The sequence below is a fragment of the Chlamydotis macqueenii genome, chromosome 2, assembly GCF_036417535.1.
Source record: "Chlamydotis macqueenii isolate bChlMac1 chromosome 2, bChlMac1.mat, whole genome shotgun sequence".
NCBI classification, from domain to species: domain Eukaryota; kingdom Metazoa; phylum Chordata; class Aves; order Otidiformes; family Otididae; genus Chlamydotis; species Chlamydotis macqueenii.
In genome coordinates, this window is record NC_141557.1 from 159,593,123 (window position 1) to 159,616,350 (window position 23,228).

General features: G+C 39.3%; 1 protein-coding gene across 5 annotated transcripts in view; it reads right to left on the minus strand.

Moving 5' to 3' along the window:
- The window catches only part of TRAPPC9 (trafficking protein particle complex subunit 9), a 482,809-nt gene that overhangs the window by 423,962 nt on the left and 35,619 nt on the right, over window positions 1–23,228 (minus strand). For all 5 annotated transcript variants that reach the window (XM_086741312.1, XM_086741311.1, XM_086741313.1 and 2 more), the window contains 3 exons: window positions 12,845–12,971; window positions 7,682–7,827; window positions 2,928–3,013 (listed from right to left, as the gene is read on the minus strand). In XM_086741312.1, coding sequence (XP_086597438.1) covers window positions 2,928–3,013; window positions 7,682–7,827; window positions 12,845–12,971 — 359 coding nt within the window. The remainder of the gene's footprint in view (window positions 1–2,927; window positions 3,014–7,681; window positions 7,828–12,844; window positions 12,972–23,228) is intronic.

The following is a 23,228-nucleotide window of genomic DNA, read 5'->3' on the forward strand; positions in this document are numbered from 1 at the left end:
ATTAAAAAAAAAAGGAATAAGACTACAGATTTCAGGACAGTTACACGCTGATGAATGGTGAACCAGCAAAAGGGTAAAGAAGAAAGGAAATCACGCAACGGAGAACTCAGAGGACTGCCAGTGACTGGGAACAAGCTTGGACAGGTAGTCACCCTGCAAAGGTAAGGAGCTGAGTCAGACCGAAAGAAAAGTTGTGGGACAGACAAGCTGAAACTGCCACACAGTGACAGAAAAGGATATGCTTGCTGTGAAAATGATTCTGTGAGGCTAAAAAATATGAAAGGGGGAAATCAGACAAGAAGGGGGCATGGGGACTGCAAGCATGAGTACATGTTCATAATGAAATAAAACATTATAAAATATTAAACAAGGCTTTGAATTATTAAAATAAAAACAGAAGAGTTTATTCTTGGGATAAAGTAATAACTATTCCTACATTCTAGAAAGCTCACAGATGAGACCGAAAAATCAGAACAACTTCGGCTGTAAGGAAATGCTGAAGATCCTCTGACCTGGCCCACTGCTCAGAACAGGGCCAATTTGATGGTAGTTTACGTTTTTCACTGTCCTATATGCTCAGGTTTTGAAGATCTCTAAAGATTGAGAACATATATTCTCTCTGGGCAACCAGCTCCAGTGTATCACAGAATCATAGAATGGTTTGGGTTGGAAGGGACCTTCAAAGGTCATCTAGCCCAACCTCTCTACAAGGAGCAGGGACATCTCCAACCAGATCAGGTTGCTCAGAGCCCCGTCCAACCTGGCCTTGAATGTTTCCAGGGATGGGGCATCCACCACCTCTCTGCGCAACCTGGGCCAGTGTTCCACCACCCTCATTGTAAAAAAAATTTCTAATCTGAATCTACCTCCCTCTATTTTGAAAGCATTACCCCTAGTATGATCACCCTCACGATAGGAAAAAAAGGAATTTTTTATTAGGGAAGTTTTCCACTGCTGCAATATATTCACTGACTCTCACCCTGACACTGGGCACCTCTGGGAAGAGGCTGGCTCCGTTTTCACTGCACCTCCCCATTTGGGGATTGAGGAAAGCAACAGGAATTACTCCAGTATTCTTGTCTTCTACGAACTGAACAGATGCAGCTCTTTGAACCTGTCCTCATTTGTCATGTGGCTCCAGCCTGCCAGTCATCTTGGTAATACTGCTGGACTGATACCAGTATGTCAATATTTCTATTGTACTGGGAGCTCAGAACTGGCCTTGGTTCTAAAGACATTGTCTCTCAAATGCCAGATCGAGAGGAATAATTACTTTCCTCAACTTGCTGGCCTTGATACCACAGACAAATCAAGCAAAATCAACTCATTTCTACCGACGAGATGACATTAGCTCACAGCAGAATTTCTCAAAGCACTCTATTTATGGAGCACTGACTAAAGAATTACGTTAATTACTTCAATTATTTGTATCTAGTTTGCATGCCTGCTTCCTCTGATGCTTACCAACGAAACCAAAATTCAGTACTAATTCAAAGATAGAATTTCACGCTAACGGTAAAAAGGAGTATTCACGCGACTACAATTAATTTGCTCAGGGAAGGGATGGAGCGCACATCTATGCAAATAACTGTACTCTGAGTTCTTAAGTGTATGTAAGCGCTCATAAGAAATTTACTCACTAAGAAATTAAGAAATTATCCAAACCTAGGTTTTTTTAATATATAATTGAATTATTACTTACACAATATAGACTATAAATCAAAATGTTCTTAAATAAATTACTTTCTATATAGAGCCCTTTCTGATGTGCAGCTTTACAATTGCTTTTTCTATTCACTCCAAACAATTTGGAATACTTCTGTGAGGGTTAGATAAAATGCTGCTGAAGAAACCAGTGTATTAGCCTCCAGAAATGAATTTTATTATGCTATAAGCATGACCTTCGGGCATGTTTGTTTCCCGTGGAAAAATACTTTATTATATGTGGCATATTATCAGTAATTTAGGTCAAACTGTTTGACTAGCCACTGCAGCAGACCCATCAATAAAAAAAAAAAAAAACATACAAAAATCCTGAGTAAATAAATATACAGTGATTCACTCAGCCTAACAGAACAATGGGCTCTAAGAGACAAGATTTATTTTTTGAAGCAATAGTAAAGGTAAAAATAATTAACAAAAAGGACAACACTGGATTAGGACTGAGTGAAGATTAAGATGGTTTGGTAGTTAGAGGACTTTTAACATTTAAATAGATAATAATAATTTTTAAAATCCTGTTAGTTGGCATAAAGAGGGGAAAAAGCCCAGCGTACTTTGTTTCAGGATACACCACAAGCATCCACAAAATTAATATCATACAGTTGACTGAAGTAGTAGAGGGCTACATCCCTCTAACCTTACATGCTTCTCTTATTTCAGTGGGTTTTTTTCCCCTCCCTCTTGATCATTTTACATTATAGTGTTTTCACGTGTTCAAATAACATGTATCACTGGCAGCAGCAGATCCATGGGCTGAAGCTTCTAGGAAAAAACAAAGCTTCACAGAACTAACTATTTTAATTCCTCGGATTTTTTAAAACGTGGTTAAAATGGGAATTTGAAAAGCTTGGATGAATGTAGATTTTTAAATTACAGCAGTAAGTATACAATAATTATTAGGTTTCAGGATGTAATTATTACTTGAAAACCAGTATATGTAAATTATGTAGCATGAGTTCTAGTCAACGCAGAAAGGTACAGAACTGATTTACGGGTCAGTAACAGTAAAGCTTTTAAACAGCGAGTGCCAAGAGATCTTCATTTCAATACCTCATCACCAACAAATTTGAGAAAATTGACAGTACTGCCCCGTTAAGGGGGGGTTATGCTGAGGTTATGCTGGATTAAATGATTTTTTAAACTAGTTCAACTGATAAATTTTACAGGAAAAATAATAAAAAGGGGAGATTTAGGATGATACATACCATGTTTTCTACTCGGAGCTCAAAAGGCATAGGGTTGTACACCATCAACTGAACTTCACATACATCTCCCTGGACCCACTGGAAATCTATATGAAATGATTACAGAATTAATGCAGGGATTACCTAATCAGACTGTTATAAAAAAGTAGCATCAGCTGAGCTGTCAGATTGCTGTATGATCTTTGTGTTTCAAATTAATATCTTTCTAAAATCTTAAGAGTCCAAGTCCTACTCAAGCGCACTGTGGGACACAAACTACAAATCACAGCAAAGCAATGGGTTAAAGGACCAGAAGCATTAATTAATACAGCAACAGCACCCCAAAGCCCTGGTGTGCCAACATTACACTGGCAAAATTAACTCAGGCATCAATTCAGAACAGTACTTAAACACAACCTTAACGTTAAACACTTCAAGGCTTACACACTTGGAATTAGGTAGAGAGTACACATCGCCCTGGATAATTAAGACTCAGATCTAAAGCAGCCAGATAAGGAATGAACACAACAGGAAAAAGGAAATTACCAATAATGGAAACAAGTCTTCACACAGACACAGCTGATGATATGGAGTAAATAAAAGATCATTCTAAATTAAGAAGGAAACAACTGCTCACCAGTAAGATGCCACCTCAGTTTCCTCCTACTATTTTTCTTTGGGAAAGAATAAATAGTTTGGGAGATGCTGTGGGATGGGGAGATGACACTAGATCTACAGATTTTTGTGGTTCACAAAATGGTGACTTAAGCAATAATGCAAATTATTTAACTTGTGAAAATACTTAGGAAAGACAAGGAACAAAACCAGGTCAGCTGTCCTTTCAGTTTGTATCTCATTACAAGAGACAGAGGTTCAACTTCAAAGACAATTCACTCTGCTAAGGTTAAAATTTTGGGTTTTTTTCATTTAAGGAGATGACAAGTTTATGAAAGTGAGATCAGCAGCAGAGATGTAAGGTCTGAGGAACTCTGCAACACAGAAACATCAGCACTTCATAATCTTTTCAGCACGCAAGACCCTGTCTGCCTTCCAAAATTTCTCAGTTAACCACATGCACTTGATGTCCAGACATAAAGCTGATTGTGACAAGATTCTCCATACAAGCTAAGGACCTGCAGTCCCAATAAACAAAAGGTGGTTTAACTGCATTTGTTAAATAAATCATGACCATAAACTAATCTATAACAGACAAGGATTAACCTTCACGAGTTTACTCGATAATGTTACCATACGCTACTAACACTTTTTTATTAGGATATTAGAAAGCGTCCAGTAAAAAAACCAGGTTTATTAACACTGTAATTCACAGTTGAAACCATCTGTGCTCTTTATTGCACATTCACCATCATTTCCTATCTGATTACATTCTGCAAGTAATACTAGAGAGCTCAAGGGAGACGTACCTAATGCAAATGTTTAACTCCAATTAATGCTAGTGGAAATTAAAACCGTACATTCCGAGATATAAACAGGTTATATTGCTACAAAACCTGAAAAGCAAAACTGTTGATTAAAACGAAGTGATCAAAAGGACAACTGTATGAGATGTTCTGTAAATTTCTTTTTCTGTAATTGCTTATTAGTCCACAATGTCTTACGCATTCTGCGGTGCCCAGAAGAACCAGTTACTCCCCTGAAGAGCCACTGCACAGAGCTCCAAAGCACTGGAGCCCCGTCACGGTTAACTGTATCGACACAGGCACTTGTAGTAGCCAAAACAGGCACTTCAGTCCTTGTAAATTATAGTAATTTCCACATTATAAGAACTACCAAAAGATTGGAATCTCTTTTCAGAAAATGCTTTCAATGCAACCACGTAAAAAGTGATTCTTACTCCAAACAAAGGCAAACCATTAATTTGTCTGATGCTTTAATCAGTCTTCCAGAAAGAAAGGATTGCAGGCTCATTTCTTAATTTCTACAGATTTGATCCCTTCCTCAGTGTAAAATACTCCCGAATGGTGTACCATTGAATTGTACTGTCGAATAGTGTACTGTTGTACTGTTAAAGCAATTGAGGCAGAACATTATTATCCCACTTATTGTTTCCAATCAGAAACACTTATCGAGCTGAAAGCTGAAAACATTTCCTCAAGACTTTCTGAAGGGTTTTGTTTCCCTCTGGTTTGTCAGCAGTACTTCATTTCCTTTGCTGTAACAATAATTTAACCAAAACACGGCTTACATATTTCCATGTAAGAATAACATCGTTCATTTGTTATTGGCATAGGTTTTAATTAAATACATGTCATTAACATATTCTCATTAGTTTCAAAGTTTATTAAATTCCTCAGCTTCTTTCAAAGGAAGTATCTGGTTCTGTTTTGCATATTCTTTTGTTTGCAAAACTCTGAATGAAACATTAGAGGCTTTTGAAAGTGAATACACTATGTGTGTACTTCAAAACACAAATGCTTCCCAGGATCACGAGCAGCTCAGACATCTCCTTGGGTGAAATAAAAACCTAAAAGGAGAAACTGCCCTGTATAGTACAAAACTCCTGTGGTACACACAGCACATAAACAAATACTGACTTGAACTGTTTCAGAAAATGAAAGTTTCTTTTGTACCCATCAAGGAACAAGAATACTGCACAATACAACTGTTTGACAAGATTAGCTATAAGGTTTTACTTAAATGAAAAAAAAAACAAAACCAAAAAAAAACCACAATAAGGTATACCTGAGAGATTAAATATGGAAAACTTAATTGTGAATAGATTTTTAATAAATTAAGATAAATAATATGAGCCATTTTCCAAATAAGTATTTTTTATTGAGAAAGCATTTTAAAATGTTCCCACAGATCTACATTTTTAATTTTTTTTTCTTTTTTATATAATTACTATTTCTTATCCTTTTTAGAATTTCTTATCCTTTATCTTTTGAAATCAAATTAGTACTGCAGCAAAGTAGCACTAAACCATGTTCATCCAAACTGCTGATAATAATCCGTACCTCTGTGTATTTCCTAATTCCTCGTGTTTCAACTATTTACTGAAAATGCACATCTTCACAAAACAAACCAGAAAATGCGCATGTTCTTCTCAAGGTGAGGGATGTCATCTTAATCAAAATCAGGGGTCCGCAGCACAGGCAGGTTAAGCCCAGCATCGCACCTAGAAGACTGTGTGGAAAAAGCCTGAGGTCCCACAAAGAAACCGCACGGAAAGATAATCCCAGTACTGGCTCTGCAGGCCAGGCACAATCCCCATGAACAAGCCAAGTGGCTGCTACACTGCTGGAAAAAAAAAAATGAAATTTAAAAGTAGATGAAAGAGGACTGGCAGAAGGGTAAAAAAGAAGAGAGACAAGAACGGAGGAGTTCCAGAGAGCAATGCAATGCATTGCAAAACAAATACACTGCCGCTAACAGGAGAAAGCGAGCGTTCCCCGTCTCTCTCTCATGCATCCATGCTTGAAAGGGGCAGGGATCACGGGCAGAAAATGAAGTTCGGGTGCTGAGGAGCACACATGATTGTCCTACTCAAAACTTTCTGCCCTAACTTGTTCCTCAATTACCTATTTGAAGAATTAGTTGGAGCCACTACTGACAATGACATGCTAAATGTTTAGAATTTTACAATTCAAAGCACGATACAGAAAATCTAACAAACCTTGATAACATTTCAAAGTACTGTTTCTATCTACTTTTATTTTTTTTTGTGATTACACTACTAAAAACAGTAACATAACGAGCCAAATTAAGATAAACACCATTCTGCAAATCTCTGCATTCAAGTTTTTACAAGCAGTTCTGTTCCATACTCACACAAGTCCTTTTTGTGCTGACACTAATGCTTATGTTAAAAATTACCATGCATGTGACATGCACAAAAGCAACAAAAAGGACTACAAATATCTGCAAATTAATTCAGGATTTGAAAAAAGCTTTGTAATCTGTTTCTAATGGCACAATTACTGCACTGGGAAGCTTTATAACAAATTAAATAATCCTCAATCAGAAAATGACTGGAGTATTCTAAACATTTTTCTGATTTTTGCTGAACTGTCCTTAAGCAAAACTGATGAATCAGACAGTTAATCATTCTGAGTTTAAGTTAAATCATAACAGGGTATCAACTAGATGCATTTTTTGTCTCCTAAGAGGTAAACTTAAAACCAATTTTAAAAGCCCTGTGGTCTACACTATCAACCAAAAATAAATTTAAAAAAAAAAGTCTATGAAGGATGAACTACCACAGTCCGGTTTCCTATGGATTTGCATCTTTTGTCCAAGAAACTGCAGCTCATCCTGTTTTATCTGTGTTCAGGATGATACCCTTCTTAGAAAAGAGGAAACCCCAACAGTGCATCTAGCTCAGAGCACCGCATATGGTAAGTGGCTAAGCTGGCTGCTGCCAAACAGGGTGTCAGAACTAAGTTTTCCTCTTTTGTTTGGTAAGGAATTAAAACTAGTTTATCTCCTCTGAAAATCAATCATCTATGAGACTTTATTACTCTCTTGAATTTGAACCTGTCCTACGGACAGAAGTTTTGCTCCTTCAGAACTACAAGCTTAAAAGCTGATTATTTGCCGTTATCGGCTCTGAGGAACCTGATCTGGTTGGAGATGTCCCTGCTCCTTGCAGAGGGGTTGGACTGGATGGGCTTTCAAGGTCCCTTCCAACCCAAACTATTCTATGATTCTATGATTTCAAATACAAGAAAGTAATGTTCAGGTTTGCTTTCCTTGACCAAGAAAGGTTTTTTCATTTAACAAAATAACAGACAAAAAGTGCAAGATATTCTTACCTATTTTTTTACTTCGTTCTTCCCCACGACTGTGTGCAATAATTGGAGAATATATGAAGGGGCTTTTGGCTGACACATTCTGACCAAGCAGACTTTTCATTTTGTGAGGTCGGAGACTGGTCGGAAGGTTCAAGAGCTTCACAGATCTGTTGAGTAAAAACAATTTTATAGATGGTTGTGTTAAAAATGAACTGCTAAATACTAAATGACACTCTGAGTAGGTACTGATTAAAATACCTACATTACAAAAAGAAAGTAATAGCAACCCAAGGAAACTAAAGACAAAGTTTCAGAAAGCTCTCAGAAAACAAATACCAAAGGAAAAACATTTTCTGTAGAAACCAGGGAAATCAAAACTAGCCAGACTGGTGACCTGAAATCCAGCCATAAATTTCTAAGTTAAGTGCAGACTGAACAACAGATAGACCACAAGTCCAGTGCAGAAAGCAACCAAATATTTATCTTAAACCCAAACTAGAAGCCAGACAAAATTTCATTGGACAATGTAATACAAAAAGAAATTATTGAGATAAATAAAACAGATTTTAAAACAGTTAAAATGCACCGAGTTGCTTCTGGAAGGAAGGAAACATCCCAGAAATTTGAGTGGGTGTGTTAAATGACCAGAAAGCAATTACAGATAGACAGAAAATGAATGGTTTATTGGACTCTCCCTGTTAGACCCAAATCCCTACAACACCATGCAGGGCAATCACTGGCCTTCCAATGCTGATGGGAAATTAAAGAGTAAATATTGGGCATGAGAGCAGGCAATAAATGAGTGGATATTCAGTAGAAGCAGCAGCGTTATAAAAGCCTGTAAGACTCCCAATTACTTAGAGTCAGGAAGGAGTGAGGAAAGGGAAAACACAAGGTGAATAAAGGCACCGTTCAGCATCATAACTATTTTGCTACAGTCTATTAAGCTTGAAGCATTTGTGTTTTTAATTAATAATGTCATCAAGAGACAAGAATCTCCCCTTTAAAATCACTCCTGGATTAAATCTCCCAACTTTTTTTAAAAATTTGTTTTTCAAGTAAAAATAATTCCTATAGAGAAAAACTAGAATTTTTGCTAATGGCTAGAGGCATCCCACCATGCTGAGGCTGACAAGCAAGCAAGACAAGCAAGAATGAAATAAAATGCTCACACAACTTTCCAGCAGAAAATGTAAAGATTTAGTAGGCATGTTCCAAGATATGAACAACACCAGAGTGTAGTTAAAACCATACGAGAATTTGAAAACCAATTAAGAGGCCAAGTGCTAGCATGCCAGAAAACCTCAACTTGCTCAAAGGTTAACTCCCTTCTTTCCCACTTTCTCACATCCACCCACAGTAAAAGTTATCTCACTGGAATTTTTGATAATGCCATAATAAACCAAAGAGGTTACAGAGGTTACAGTACATGATTAAGTTGTTGTGTTTATAAAGTTCTTCAAGTACTGTAACAAGAGCACTGGAGCACTAAGAAGAAACCTGCCCTCCTCAGCTGTAAAGGTCATAGAAACAACTTAAAATCAAGTGTCTTCACTTTTAAAAGCATTCTTTTACATTTTGAAGCAGTTTCGCATCATTTACAGGATCTAACTGAAGTAATTCCCTTGCCAAAGTTACACAATTGTATTTAATTTCAAAACAATAAACTATTACTGAGAACATGAAAATAATCTAAGTCCTGAGGACATTAAAGAACAGTTTTATCAATATCCCACTAATAAAAAGTAGAATCATAGAACGGTTTCTTTTGGAAGGGACCCTCAAGGGTCATCTAGTCGAACCCCCCTGCAAGGAGCAGGGACATCTCCAACCACATCAGGTTGCTCAGAGCCTCATCCAGCCTGGCCTTGAATGTTTCCAGGGATGGGGCATCCATCACCTCTCTGGGCAACCTGGGCCAGTGTTCCACCAGCCATATGCTAAAAAAAAAAAAATTTTCTTATGTGCAGTCTAAATCTACTTCCTTCTATTTTAAAACCATTACCCCTCATCCTATCCAACAGGCCCTACTGAAGAGTTTTTCCTCATCTTTCTTATAAGCCTCCTTTAGGACTGGAAGGCCGCTATAAGGTCTCCCCGGAGCCTCCTCTTCTCCAGGCTGAACAGCCCCAGCTCTCTCAGCCTGTCCTCACAGGAGAGGTGCTCCAGCCCTCTGATCATCTTCGTGGCCCTCCTTTGGTCCCTCTCCAACAGTTCCATGTCCTTCTTATGCTGGAGGCTCCAGAGCTGGATGCAGTGCTGCAGGTGAGGTCTCACCAGAGCAGAGCAGAATCACCTCCCTCGACCTGCTGGCCACACTGCTCTCGATGCAGCCCAGGATGCGGTTGGCCTTCGGGACTGCAAGTGCGCATTGCCAGCACATTCTGAGCTTCTCATCCACCAGCATCCCCAAGTCCTTCTCCTCAGGGCTGCTGTCAACCCATTCTCCATCCAGCCTGGATTTGTGCCTGGGATTGCCCTGACCCATGTGCAGGACCTTGCATCATTCAAAGATAATGTGCTACTGCTGAAAAATAATGAAGTTGTTAAGAGTAACTCTACACTGACATGTTATCTCTGTGATGTAAAACACCTGATAAGAAGTTACGAGATAACAGTAAAAGTATTTTAGAACAAGAAATAAATCACATCCATCTATTATCTGCTGGTGATACTTAGTGTCAGCATCGCAATCAAATGCAAAATAACAGACAACAAGCCTAAAGAATAAAGAGAAAGTACGACAGATTCATGAATATTTCATATTCTGATAGAATTTTGTAACAAAATTAGAATGCAACTTAAAGCAAAGCATGTGAATGATACTTATTTGAAGAAGCAAATATTAAATTTCATGAAGTGCTAATAAAAAGGAATATTATTTTATATATGGAAAGAAGTGCTTTGGCTCATTTATCACTATCATATAAACAGTGGTGGGCCACCTGTTTTATCCTAACGCATGACTGAGGAATGAATGTTCTTCAACCACGTATTAGACAATTTATACCCTCCCAGGTCATACGTAGAACATGGCAAATTTTTTAATTCCTTTGTGTGAAAAACTTCAATAACGTACATTTTCTAGCCCCTGGCCCAGCCTGACTGAATTCAAATGAACAACACTTAGGAATTACAAAATAATTTCACTAGCTTCCCAGAAGACAAAATCTTGTATTCGGAGAAAGTTTTGTTAATTAAAAACAACCTTGCTTAGAGGGGAAATGAAAATAATTTTTAAAAACTCCACTCTACTAAGTAAACAGAGGAAAGGAAAAAAATGGCACCAAATAAAATTAAAGCAGTAAAAAAGTATTTAAGTACAACTAAAAGACATCAGTGGTGAAAAGGAAGAAAATTCTTTCTGAAGTATATTAGTAAAAAAAATTAATTTTAACACAGATAAATTATGAAAATGGGAATACTGCATCTATTATAATAGAAAGAATAAATTCTTTTATTTTGCATTAGAGAAAATGCTAGATGATGATTTTGTAGTATGCAACAATGAAATACTTTCCAATCCAACATGTTTTCATTTCCGAAGCTTCACCAAAAGCAATAAAAATTCATCAAGGAGCTGTCCAGATTGCATTATGGTATTTGAAATATCAAAAAAAAAAAAAAAACCCAAAAATTCCAAAGGCTAAAAGAAAAATACATGAAAAGATGGTAATATTTAAAGCACACCAAAAATAGACCAAGCATCTAGTTAAAAGACATGATACACACAAAAAACCAGGAAGACTATAAAGAATATCATGCTTAAATAAAGGATAGCTAGACATCAATGCTCCATCCCTGGAAACATTCAAGGCCAGGTTGGACGGGGCTCTGAGCAACCTGATCTGGTTGGAGATGTCCCTGCTCCTTGCAGGGGGGTGGGACTAGATGGCCTTCGAAGGTCCCTTCCAACCCAAACAATTCTATGACTCCATGAAAGCCATCTTAGATGGCTTGTCAGTGCTGACTGAATCAACGGAGGGGCCAGTGTTGGAAGACCTCAGGGAAGTTGCTTTTTTCCCCCCATGAGTACACGTTAAAAGTGGGGTGACCCAGGTGGCTTGTCAGTGCACAGCTTTGTACTTGATCCAACCAGGGGACAAAACACTGTTTCCAGGACACCCTGGAAACGATGTGACCATTCTGATTCCAGACACAATTCCATCTGACCACTACAACCACAGTCAAACCTTCACCTTAAGAGAGCACCTCCCACAACAAACTGTTAGTGTGAACAGTCCAGCATGTTAAATGCACCAAAAATAGACACGGTCTCTTGCTTCCATAACAGAAAAAAAAAAACAAAAAACAAAAAAACACCAAGAACTTGAAGAGAACATAGTAAAACTAGTCGTATCATGAAAAATGGTTATAGAGTAAAACATGCATTTTCATTTTAGAGACTAAAAAGTAATCTGAAAATAAATACAATTTTCACTCTTCAGTTATACACTTCACTATCTTTTTGTGACACCAGAACTCTTGCTTCATCAAATGTTTGATGACATCCCACTGGGAACGCAAATCTCTACGAGAACTCTTTTCAATAACTTCTACTATATTTTTCTGAATAGCAATTATCTTTCCTTCAAAAAGCCATTTCTTGACATAGATTTTCTTTTTGCCTTTTCTTTTATTATTGATGCCCAATGGCTGTTTCCTCTCTGCCTCTGACTCTCTCTAATACTTCATGCTAGGCTTTCATCTAAACAAGACATTATTCACTGGACTGACTGCACGATGTGCCTTGGCACACAGATTTAGAATAGGCCAGTGAAGGTGCCGGCTAGAAAATGCAGCATCTGGAAAGAAACAGCGAGAAAAGGCATCAGTTCCAGCTGAGTTCCAAGCTCCATGGATGGAGACAGCATCCCATTCGTGGGCCTTCAGTATGATCAGGTATCTAACTTATATCTCAGCTGCAATTACAAAATACTTTTCTTCGATTGTAACAGAAACAAACAACAAACCTCACCTTCTGAAAGTGAAAGCCACAGAAAGTATTTTCTGCTCAAAGGCTCTATTTTTGCCCAAGAACTTCTCAAAACAATTTGACATCTTGACATTTTTCCATGTTATTGTGAAGAACTTACGTAAACTGAGAAGACTACATCCTTTCAGTATCCTTTAAGATTTGGCAGGTAGTGTGGAAAAGTTAAAGGTTTTATTTTGGAATCTTACCTCACAATAGGCAATTTGGTGAATGGAACAGGAGGTAACTTCAAACCATCTGGAAGAGTGATGAATTCCATCGTACCGGGGCATTTTGCTGTGTAGCTTTCCAAGCTCTGTGTTACATCTTTCTTTTCTAGAAAATAAATTTGTTTAAAATAAAATTTAAAAAACTCTTTCAAACTTAGGTGTAACAAAAGTATAAGATGAAATTGTAACCTAAAGTTTTACCTGTTTTTTTGTACTTATACAAAATAACTCTAATGGAACGACAACTAATTTTTGCACACAATGCTTAGAGTTCTGTTCAGAAGCGCTAATGGATGAATCGAATATAATTAAGGGAGCCTAAGCAAGAAGGGGGTCTACAGGAAAGATGGGGAGAGACTCTTCAGCAGGGCCTGTTTTGACAGGACAAGGGGTAATGGTTTTAAACTAGAAGGAGGTAGATTTAGACAAGATACAAGAAATAATTTTTTTACAATGAGGGTGGTGGAACACTGGCCCAGGTTGCCCAGAGAGGTGGTGGATGCCCCATCCCTGGAAACATTCAAGGCCAGGTTGGCTGAGGCTCTGAGCAACCTGATGTGGTTGGAGATGTCCCTGCTCCTTGCAAGGAGGTTGGACTAGATGGCCTTTGAAGGTCCCTTCCAACCCAAACTATTCAGGTCATTAACAACAGCATTCTTATGTGAACAAGCCCTGCTCTGAAACATTAGCTGAAACAACACCAAAGGCAAAGAAGAGAAACAAATTTCTTTTGATGTTACCCTGTGTTAAAATTATCTAATTCTTAAAATAATTGTACTGTATTATGCTTCTAGATCATAATAACCAGAAAGAAAGTTTTTCTTTGGTTTTGCTTAAAAATACAAGAACATTTGAACAAATATATGTTATTTGGGTTATCTTCAATAATGTATAATAAATGACTATGAATTTTATCCAACAGTTATTTTCAACAATTGTATACATTGCGTCTCCAGAAAAAAAAAAAAAAAAAAAAAGTCTATTTGGAAATACATGGCCTGAACACAAAATTATATTTCTCTGATGAAATGAGAGTCTGAGAGCGTGTGTGTTTAGAAGGGAGAATGAGATTGCTGGAAAGTCTTAGACCTGTGTGGTTTTAAATCACAGTGATCACTCCTCCATGAATGTGCTACCAATAAAAATAATTATTCAATAACTAAACTGTTTTAGAAAATACTTCAGAGATCAAAATACTCAACGACAAAACAAAATAAGAAAGGGAAGGGTGATAGCAAATATTGATTTCCCAAAAAAAAAAACCAGCTTTGACAAGTGTACTGGGGTTTTTGCAGCAAGGTTTTGGTAGCGAGGGGTGCTGCACGGGTGGCCTTTGGGAGCAGAGACCAGGAGTAGTTCCATGTCGGAGGGAGCCAGTTTCAGCCAGCTCCAAAATGGACCCACCACTGCCCAAAGCTGGGCACATCAGCTATGTTGGTGGCACCTCCGTGATAACATACTTAAGGGTAAAAAATGCAGCTGTGAGAGGTAGGAGTGAAAAAAAAAAATGAGAGAAAAATACCCTGTAAAGCATGCCACTGCCCACAACACCACCTTGGGCCTTGAAAGGCACAAAAATCCACCGATGTTTGTGCTGCCCACATCAATCCAGTTTGTAAGCTGGTAAGGCCGTGAGTACATGCTCTTTCAAAGCAAATAAACATTGATTGTAATTGCCTTCACTATGAAATTAATGACACATAACTGACAAATTGCCTTGCCTCTATGTTTCACTGAACTGTCTCTTCAGCCACTCACCACATTTTAATTGCATGTAGGAAATGTTCCCAAAAACACATTATTAGACACACACGCGCACTCCGATCAGCGTAACAAAGCCAGGAGTTGTAGCAGTTCAAGACTGAGTATCTTCATAAAAATTTCAGGCTGCAGCATTCAGGATGTTATTTGTCACGTTATGTGAGCGAGGGTGCGCAGTACACAGAGTCTACTGAGATGGAAAGCATCACAGCTACCAAGAGTGATGAAGACGACACTACAGCACGCGCTTAATTCTGCTTGAAACCAGAGGTCTGTCATTCTGAAGAATCAGCTTTCATCTCCCAGTGCGAAACGCTGTCAATTACTGTATTCGAAGCACGCTGCCACTTGCAAAAAGCATTTGCTTATAGGATTTAAAGTCACATTTTTATTTCACAGTAGAAGCCCAGCATGCTTTCCGCAAAGACAAGGCTGAAACAAGACATTTTTCTATGCTGATATTGTATGAAATGCAGTTTATAACATGCTGCTGCCAAGCCAGCAGCTCTATTACTTTTTACTTAGCACTGCATCTCAGCTGGGATGCTCGAGAAATCTGCATCAACAGGACATACCGAGAAGCATTCGTAACGCAAAAGAGCAAGAGCTGCGTGGATCCTGCCTGAGAGCCAGGCCTGAAAGCAAACGTTGGAGCCTTTCTCCCTTGACCGCGCGCCTCTACTACCTGACCTCTGGTGTGAGTGACTGATACAAATTTCTCTGCTTAGTCAAATTTGCAAAGCCTAACAGTTGCCAAAAAACCCGCTACAGACTGCTGCTTTCAAACAGCTCTGAATTTTCCTAGCATCTGCCTGGCTGTAATCATATTTTGACACAATCAGAAACTGCATCAACCTCCTGGGAGGATCTATTCAACCACCAAGTCTCCTGACCCACAGTTCAGAAGCCTGACGGTGACCAAAACACTTACGGCTAGTACTTCTTTCTCTCTGCAAAGAAAGGATAGCAAACAGCTGCTCTTGGAGGTCTTTACCCACCTCGCTTCTTCATGCTCGTACACGTCAGCAGGAAAGCAATCACCACTTGATCCTTTGACCTGTGAATTCACCTCAACAGCTTTAAAAGCCTGCACTGCAGCTGGAAACACTACTGGATACTCTTCTGTAGGTATCAGAGACTCATTTATTGAGTGAGAAATGACGGGTTATTTTCACATTGGGAACAACGACATTCAGGATTTTTTTTTTTTTCCAGTTTCTCTCCAGACTCATTGAAAGATCAGGATCATAGAATGGCTACAACCAAATCAAGCTGAACAGAGCCACAGTCAGTATTGCCACTCAAGCACATACTTCCCAGTTTGTCCAGTATAACCTCACAGTACAATTTCCCCATTTCCTTACATTTTTTTGACTGATTCTGAAAATTTTAAATTTTGGAAGTCCACCAATATTCTTGCTAATTTTGTTGCTTAACTGCTTCATGCCAATACAACGAACGTTGGTTTTGTCCCAAATCTGAAAGCTTCAGTTGCACAGTTAGAAACCATTTGTGACTGTTGTAGTTTAGCCCTGCTCGAGACTGAGCCCTCTGCAGTCGCTCGCTCACTTTCCCTGCCCTCCGAGGGAATGGGGGTGCGATAATATGACAAAAAATTCAAGGACTGAGATAAGAACAGGGAACAATCATTCCACAGTTACTATCAGGCAAAACAGACTCGACTTGAGGAAAACTAATTCAATTTATTGACAATAAAATCAAAGCAGGATAATGAGAGAGAAAAAAAAAACCCAGATCTTAAGAACACCTCTCCCTCACCCCTCCTCTCTTCCCAGGCTTAACTTCATACCAGACTATCTCCACCTCCTCCCTCCCAGAGCATCACAAGGGGAATGGGGGTTGCGGTCAGTTCATCACACATTGTCTTCCACCGCTCCTTCCTCCTTGGATGAAGAACTCCTCACATTCCTCCCCTGCTCCAGCGTGGGGTCCCTCCCACGGGCTGCAGTCCTTCGTGAAACTGCTCCGGCGTGGGTCGTTTTTCCACAGGGTGCAGTCCCTCAGGAACCAACTGCCCCAGAGGGCCCTCCACAGGCCACAGCCTCCTTCAGGCCTCCACCTGCTCCAGTGTGGGGTCCTCCACAGGCTGCAGGTGGATCTCTGCTCCTCTGTGGGCCTCCACAGGCTGCAGGTGGATCTCTGCCCCTCCGTGGGCCTCCATGGGCTGCAGGGGGACAACCTGCTCCACCATGGGCTGCACCACGGGCTGCAGGGGAATCTCGGCCAGGAGCCGCATTACTCCTCCCCCTCCTTCTTCACTGACCTTGGCGTCTGCAGCCGTTCCTCTCACAAGAAATTCTTTACAGACACAGGCCTCATGTTCTCACATATCCTCTCTTCTCTTCAGCTACCAGTCAGTTATCACTGTCATCAACTGGCTGGGCCCCAGCCATTGGTGGGTCTGCCCTGGAGTCAACCAGGTCCACCGGACAAAGGGGAAACCTCTAACAGCTTCTCGCAGAAGCTGCGACCATAGCTCCACCCCACATATTGACAAACCCAACATACTGACTGAAAGCTACTCAATATGAAAAAGAAAAATCTTCCTGCTAATAATAGGAAGCAGTATTTCACAAAAAAAAAAATTGGAGCCATTGAAAAATCAGACCAGGACAGGAAAAAGGTCACCCATGGACTAAGATTTTGTTTTACTTCAGTAGCCATGACTTATCAGTATCGCACATACAGCATTTCACGCCTTGGCAGATAACAGAGAACATTAGAAGAACACATTACTATAACTGTACCTTTCAGCTCTTGAATATTTGAAGAAATTTAAAGTGTCTGCACTCAGTCACAGTCACTACCCATTAAAAACAGTCAAATATTAAAAATACAACATTTGCTCTCTGGCAAACCATTGGTTGATCTTGTTTGGATTGAGTCATTGTGTCCCTTGCAGAACAACCTACAGCAAGGTAAGAATGAAGAAAGGGAACAGTTTGAGTCTGACCTGCCAGTTACACTGGAATAGAATCACAGAATCATAGAATGATTAGGGTTGGACTAGATGACCTTTGAAGGTCCCTTCCAACCCCCCTGCAAGGAGCAGGGACATCTCCAACCAGATCAGGTTGCTCAGAGCCCCGTCCAACCTGGCCTTGAACGTTTCCAGGGATGGGGCATCCACCACCTCTCTGGGCAACCTGGGCCAGTGTTCCACCACCCTCAGGGTAAAAAAATTTTTCCTTATATCTAATCTGAATCTACCTCTCTCTATTTTGAAACCATTACCACTCATCCTGTCACAACAGGCCCTGCTGAAAAGTTTCTCCCCATCTTTCCTGTAGGCCCCCTTGAGGTACTGGAAGACCACTATAAGGTCTCCCCAGAGCCTCTTCTCCATGCTGAACAGCCCCAACTCTCTCAGCCTGTACACATACATGTACATGTACACATGTAAGATGTGTGCAAATTAAGTCACAGTCAGTCTGAAATTCACAGCTAGCACAAAAACATTTTTAGATAGAATCTCACAAAGAATTGACATAACTGAAGTCAGAGTTCAGAAACATGCCATTAAAATTTCAGTATCTACTTCTCCACCGTATCTGAGAACTTCAGATGTCTATGTACTTTGAACACTACAAAAACATATTTTATACCTACAAAATCAATATGTAAACCACTGAGCAACATTAATGATTACTTCATGTTAAGAAATACCAGCAGACCTATCTTACCATAAAGCGGAGCAAAGAGAGCATAGATAACTTCCATGACAATAAAAAAAAAAAGGTAAAGATTGCTGCAAAGCTGCTTCTGAGCAAAGCAGGCTTTGTAAAAATTTACAGATATGATGGCATAACTGTGAAACACAACTGATTTTGTATTTTGGGTGAAAGAAGCACAGAGACAGAAGATGGCAAGAACAACATGCTAATTTCTGTGGGACATTTGTCCCAACATACTGTTATGCAAAGTGACGGGAATTCGGCCAGAGAGGATTAAGATGATCCAAAGTTTTAATGCCTCCATCGGTGATACAAAGAGAAAAGACTTGCTCGGGAAAGGATAGTTTAATTGTTTACAAAATTAGACAACTGCCAGGAAACTTACAATGTCAGCTGTCTCAACTAACATACAGTTGAGTTTTCCAATCCTTTTTTTTTAAAAAAAAAAAAAAAAAAACTTCATTGTTGATTGGGATAAGACAAGGAGTAACGATTTTAAAATAGAGGGAGGTAGATTCACGGTCACAAGCCCTGGACTTCATGAGGAACTTCAACCATCCCAACATCTGTTGGAGAGACAACATGGCAGGGCATAGGCAATCTAGGAGGTTCCTGGAATGTGTGGATGACAACTTCCTCCTACAAGTGACAGAGGAGCCAACAAGGAGAGGTGCTATGCTGGACCTTGTTCTCACCAGCAAGGAGGGCCTGGCAGGGGATGTGGAAATGAAGGGCAGCCTTGGCTGCAGTGACCATGATATGGTGATTTCAAGATCCTTGGGGCAGTGAGAAGAGTGTGCAGCAAGCTCTCTATCCTGGACTTCAGGAGAGCAGACTTTGGACTCTTCAGGGATCTGATGGGCAAAGTACCATGGGATACAGCCCTGGAGGGAAGAGGGGCCCAGGAAAGTTGGTTGATACTCAAAGAGCACCTCCTCCAAGCTTAGGAGCGATGCATCCCAATGAAGAGCAAGTTGGGTAAAAACACCAGGAGGCCTGCATGGATGAACAAGGAGCTCCTGGACTAACTGAAAAACAAAAAGGAAGCCTACAGAGGGTGGAAGCAAGGACAGGTAGCATGGGAAGATTACAGAGGGGTTGTCCAGGTGGCCAAGGATAAGGCAAGAAAGGTTAAAGCCCTGACAGAATTAAGTCTGGCCAGGGATATCAAGAACAATGAGAAAAGCTTCTTTAGGTATGTTCAGGATAACAGGAAGACCAGGGAGAATGTGGGCCTTCACCGGGAGGAAATGGAAGACCTCAGTACCTGGGACATGGAGAATGCTGAGGTGCTCAATGACTTTTTTGCCTCAGTCTTCTCTGGCAAGGGCTCTAGCTACATCACCTAATTCACAGAAGGCAAAAGCAGGACTGGGAGAACAAAGAACTGCCCACTGCAGGAGAAGAACAGGTTCAAGACCATCTGAGGAATCTGAAGGTACACAAGTCCATGGGACCTGATGAAATGCATCCACAGGTCCTGAGGGAAAGATGGGGAGAAACTGATGGGCCTGTTGTGATAGGACGAGGGGTAATGGTTTTAAAACAGAAGGAAGCAGATTCAGACTGGATAGAAGGAAAAAATTGTTTACAATGACAGTTGTGGAAAATTGGCACAGATTGCCCAAAGAGGTGGTAGATGCCCGATCCCTGGTAACATTCAAGGCCAGGTTGGTCGGGGCTCTGAGCAACCTGATCTGGTTGGAGATGTCCCTGCTCCTTGCAGGGGGGTTGGACTGGATGGTCTTTAAAGGTCCCTTCTAGCCCTAACCATTCTATGATTCTATGATTATCATTCCTAAATCTTAGTCTTCTTTTTTTAGCACATCCAGTCATACTCAATGGACTTCATACGGACAGTTCACCAAGTGAAGTCATGATCCTCTTTTAAACATGGACATTTCTTTTTACATATAAACTGCTACTTTCAGTAGCAGCTTGAGTCCAGTGCCTTCATTTGGCTTCAGGCTAAAGAGAGCAGTATTCAGTCTGTTAAGTGTCATACAAAATGTATTTGATTTTTAGTAAAATAGTTAATACAGCATCTCCTAAAATAGCTTCCTTCAGTGCAAAACCCTTAGCTTTTAAAAATACAGCACAAATTCTTCATCTCCTCATACTGGCACTAAAGTATCTCTTCCCAAAGTGATCTCTTTTTCTGGAACAAAATCTTTGCACCTTGTCTTCATTTGGACGCTTGTATCTTTTCCCTCAATTGATAAAATGAGGCTTCTTCAGAAATCAGAGGTAACTACATGAAGATCGGAATTTTGAGCTAAAACTCAGGAACTTCATTTTGTTCATTAATGACTTTATACAAATTAATAGGAAAGCTTTGCCATGAAGAAATGCACCACTTTATTGTAATGATTCTGTTTCACCTAAGGATTTGGATGTGGTGTTGGAGGAGTTTTTGTCTGTACTGCATCAACATGCAAGTCTAAACAAAGGTAAACCATGTGCGAAAGACTTTCAGGTTTGTTCATAATGCTAGAAAATTTGGATCAGTCTTGATTTACATTACAGTGTTTTTCTTTCGTATAACACATGACTAAAAAAATTGTTGGTCTTCATATTTTGTACTATGCAAATGAATTTAAATCTTTTATCGCTGTTGCTAGTTTACTCAGCCTCATTTATTAATTCCACTTCAAAAACAATAAATTCACTGAATTAGGATCCAAACCAGAGTTACTCAAGGAACAAAAGGATAAGCAGATCAATATTTGAAGTACATGAACATACACAGGCATTGTGGTTTTCCTCTTGGCAGTCTTCACTTTCTGCGTAGTCTAAAAGACACGTATTTCAGGAAAACAAATTACAAGTTTTTAATAAAGCAGTTTCAATAAAGTTATTTAATAAGCCAACTTGTCCCCAGAAAGCACCAGTTCCAGAGAGAGATTTTAAAAAATATAAAACAAGTCCAGAGAGTTTTACCCTGCTGCTACAACTTTGAATTTAAAAAAAAAGAGAAAAAGGGTTTCTAAAAAAGCAGGGAAAAGTGATGCAGGTGAACATCTCCCAGCAACAGGAGCATGTAACAGTGCTCAAGTTTTATAGTACACATCTGAAGAAAACACAGAACTGGATGAAAAGCTGCAAAATTCTTGGTACCATGATGAATAAGAAGAGTTAAGTGGCTTCTAAGAATCTTCCTCCTACTTCACGTGCAATCTCGGAAGTCTTTTATCACAGTGTGTCAGAAAACATTTACATTCCAGCTTTTTTAACCTATTCATTCTTACAGCACATTGAGCCGCTGCTATACACTGAACACACATGAGGTGACAAGTCTGTTCAATTACATTCTTTAATATATATGCACACATATACTGTTTTATATATATGTACACAGGTAAGATACGGCACTATGCTGAAACTGTACAAAGACTTCCAATGAATGGCTAAGAACCTACCCTGCTCCTATAAATAATCCCTGGTAATTATACTGCAGATTTCAGTCTCCATCCTGAAATCGGTTTATTTTAATATTTTAAGACCAACCAAACTAGCTCCCTTTTGAAAGATGTATTGGTTAGGCAAAAACAACTTGCAGGTACTTTGTCAGTTAAAATACAAGTGCATTAAAATCAGTTCATTAATGTCAGGTAAGTAAGTCTCAATTCAACTCAGAAGTTTACATCAAGTTTTAATTTGCATTATATTCTCTGTTGAATAGGATTAAAGCTTCATTCTTTCTAACCCTTGAAATCAGTAACTTTTACCTTTCTACAAATTAATTTACACAATCCAGGGGATCCTAGGGGAAATGCTGTCCTAATTTAAAGGCAGTATTCAGGAATAATGTTCCTTATGACTACAAAATATTACAAAGTACTGACAGTCTACGTCTACGTTAGCAAGTACTGCAGCACAAAAGGAGAGAAGCTCCAGAGCAAAGCAGTTGGTGCCCACATTACACACACCTCAGGGCATTACTTGCGACAGTCAGCATAAGCAGACCTTCTAACAAAAGGTTTCCAGGACAGGATCTCTTACTTGAACGGATCTTGTCAAAAGAATCACTAGGATTGCGATGGCCAGGACCATTAGGATGCCTACGATGTAGACATCTACACTGAAGACAAACCCACTTCATTTAGTTAGAAGAACTTCCATCTCTCTCTGAACTCTTAAAAAATGCAAAGATACAGTTGTAATTTGTAATTTTTAAATGAGAATGAAGACAATTCAAGAAATACATTAATTGCAACTGTTATTAGTTCAACTATTTAATCTTAGAATTCTTGTAGCATCTTTGAATCTTATCTGGTACCTGAAATGTATTACTACTCATTTTACAGTACAGATCACTCCCCACCAAAAACCACTTCTAATTCCACTTCGAAAGAACTCCACAGATTTATTCTCTGTAGAGGAAGGACCAAACCTTGGAATCTTCCTTCCTAAAAACAGAATCTTGATCAAAATTTTCAGATACAGCTCAATCTTCCCCGAGTGTCTCTTTTTATACCTCAGTTATGTTTCAGTTCTGGCAGGCTTCCTGCTTCTAATATCTTTGAAGAGGTTATTAGCTTCCACGAGTTCAGCAAGTTACTCTTCAAAATCTTTTCGGAGCTTATGTTCCTCCCCCCACCTCATTTAACTTATCACGGTTGACACTCCCTTCTACTTTCTACGTTTGGACACAACATCCACTTTCATACAGTAAACTTTTTCTTTTCTCCCCCACCTGCATTTATTTTGGTGTTTAACTACCCTTGCTTTTTTCTTTTTTTTTTTTATTTATTTCAATGGAGAAGGAGAATAGGCTTACTGAGAATCTACTATGACATCTTTAAGCAGTCTCCACGCTACCAGCAAACATGCCACTCCTTTTAATTTCCTCCAATTAGCATCTTTACTTTTATGTATCAACTCCTTTCAAAGTTTAATACTCCTAG